This window comes from Oncorhynchus gorbuscha, unplaced genomic scaffold, assembly GCF_021184085.1.
Source record: "Oncorhynchus gorbuscha isolate QuinsamMale2020 ecotype Even-year unplaced genomic scaffold, OgorEven_v1.0 Un_scaffold_6969, whole genome shotgun sequence".
Lineage (NCBI taxonomy): Eukaryota > Metazoa > Chordata > Actinopteri > Salmoniformes > Salmonidae > Oncorhynchus > Oncorhynchus gorbuscha.
In genome coordinates, this window is record NW_025750460.1 from 466 (window position 1) to 2,603 (window position 2,138).

At 38.3% G+C, this 2,138-nt stretch overlaps 1 protein-coding gene across 1 annotated transcript; it reads left to right on the forward strand.

The window, feature by feature from the left end:
* The first annotated feature begins 570 nt into the window (after positions 1 to 570).
* LOC124029608 (transmembrane protease serine 2-like) lies at positions 571 to 1,893 on the forward strand. Its single transcript, XM_046341261.1, has 3 exons — positions 571 to 1,110; positions 1,358 to 1,452; positions 1,568 to 1,893. The coding sequence occupies exons 1-3, from the start codon at positions 993 to 995 to the stop codon at positions 1,667 to 1,669; spliced, it is 315 nt and encodes a 104-aa protein (XP_046197217.1). The 5' UTR covers positions 571 to 992; the 3' UTR covers positions 1,670 to 1,893.
* Positions 1,894 to 2,138: the final 245 nt, after the last annotated feature.

Consider the following 2,138-nt stretch of genomic DNA (forward strand, 5'->3'; position numbering starts at 1 on the left):
GGATGGGTAGTCTAGTTTTTTCATTTCTATGTTGGCCTGGTATGGTTCCCAATCAAAGGCAGCTGTCTATCGTTGTCTCTGATTGGGGATCTTATTTAGGCAGCCTTTTCCCACTGGATTTTTGTGGGATCATGTCTATGTATAGTTGCCTGCAAACACTACATTGTCTTCACGTTTCGTTTTTGAGCTTTATTGTTTTCTGTGAGTTTCATCAAATTAACATGTGGAAATCTGTACTCGCTGAGCCTTGGTCCATTAATTCAACCAATGTTCGTGACAGGTTTACTTTATTTTTGGCTGTCAAACGAGGTTATTCATTCAAGGGGGAAAAAAACTCACCCAAATGTGTAGCCCCGTTTGATAATATAAATGTACTGTTTGAAAATGTGAAGACATTTTTTTATAATTTAACTTACAAACAGGTTTGTCCAACTATTCTGATTTCTTGAAAAAAAAACGAAAAAAAAATAAATGTCTAGCCTTTAACGTCAATTATTTAAATACGTTTAAGTTAAATACACATTTTCACAAATGTTGTAGCTTAGACCCTATTTTATATAAATTGAGTTCATCGGTTGAGACATAGCATACTCTTGAATACAGTGTGGGAGTTTACACATTTTTAGATACTTTTAAAAGGTTAAAAATATATATATAATTAAAAACATTCAAATAGTTTGACAACCCTGTATGTCTTCTTTCAAATGTTATCACACCCAATACATTTTTCCACTGATGAACACATGGATGTCTCACCTCTCACCTCTATGGATGTCTCACCTCTATCTCACCTCTTTCTCCTGAATATTTTGACATTCAGGTCCAAAAAGTCACTTTCTGACCACTTCAACCATTGGTAAAGGTTTTGTTAAAAGGGGTGCAGTCGGAAAGTTATTGAAATCATATGGATCAACCCCTCTGTCATTTTGTATGGTAGGCTATCACAGCCCAGTCAGTGGACGGTGTATGCTGGCTATTTGATCCAGATACAGATGGCTTATGCCACTGGCAATTCAGTGAGACGCATCATCTCTCATGAAAAATACGACAAGCAGACTAAGGATAATGACATCGCTCTTATGAAACTCAACACACCCCTCACTATGTCAGGTAAGTCACTGGTCGATTTCAAAAATTTGAAACACATGTTCCAATGGCAAATTACATTAGGGGTTTGGAAAAATAACAGTATGATGTAAATTGATACACATGCATAGTAAAGTTGCATTCAACCTTTTCAATGTTGTGAAGGAGCCCTAACACGGTTAATATTATATATTGTTTTAATGTGTCAATATTTTGGAAGTCATATTGGAGTACAACACTCCAAGCCAGTCTTAAATGTTTTGTGTTGTAGATAACGTGAGAGCAGTGTGTCTGCCCAACTTCGGAGTGAATCTGACTCCCAGCGAGAAGCCTGGATCTCTGGATGGGGGTCCATTAGGAGTGGTGGCAAGACAACTTTATTACAGGACCAATGACTGTCATTATTAAACACAGGTCATCAGAATGAAATCTATTTGTTGTATTAAATCTTTATGCTTGACAATCATTGCGATGACTCCAGGGTTGGTGTCAGAAAACCTGCGTCAGGCCCGGATCACCATGTACAGCAGACACACATGTAACGCACAGTTGGTGTACAATGGACGCGTCACCACCTCTATGATCTGTGCTGGGACACTGGCAGGAGGAGTGGACTCATGTCAGGTCAGATTCACACTTAAAATATTTTGTAATAGATATTCATGGGAAGTTTTTTTACTACCTACTTGATGCTACATGTATTCTTTCTTATTTGATATAATCTTTTGATTTGCTGTTTTCTTATTGTGTTCTGATAGAGCGGATGGTGGTAAAATGAAGAAATGAACATACTCTGGAATGTATAAAGTTATGATCCCATGATGTAATGCTAACTTGGGGGGTAACTTTTGTGTCTTGCAGGGGATAGTGGAGGACCCATGGTGACCAAGGAGGGTTCATTATGGTGGCTGGTAGGGGACACTAGCTGGGGTATAGGTTGTGCTCTGAAGAACAAGCCAGGAATCTATGGCAATGTCTCCCACTTCCTTCCCTGGATATATGAACAATTGCAGGTAGGTACTAACAGTAACTAACAGTTGATTGATTTATTG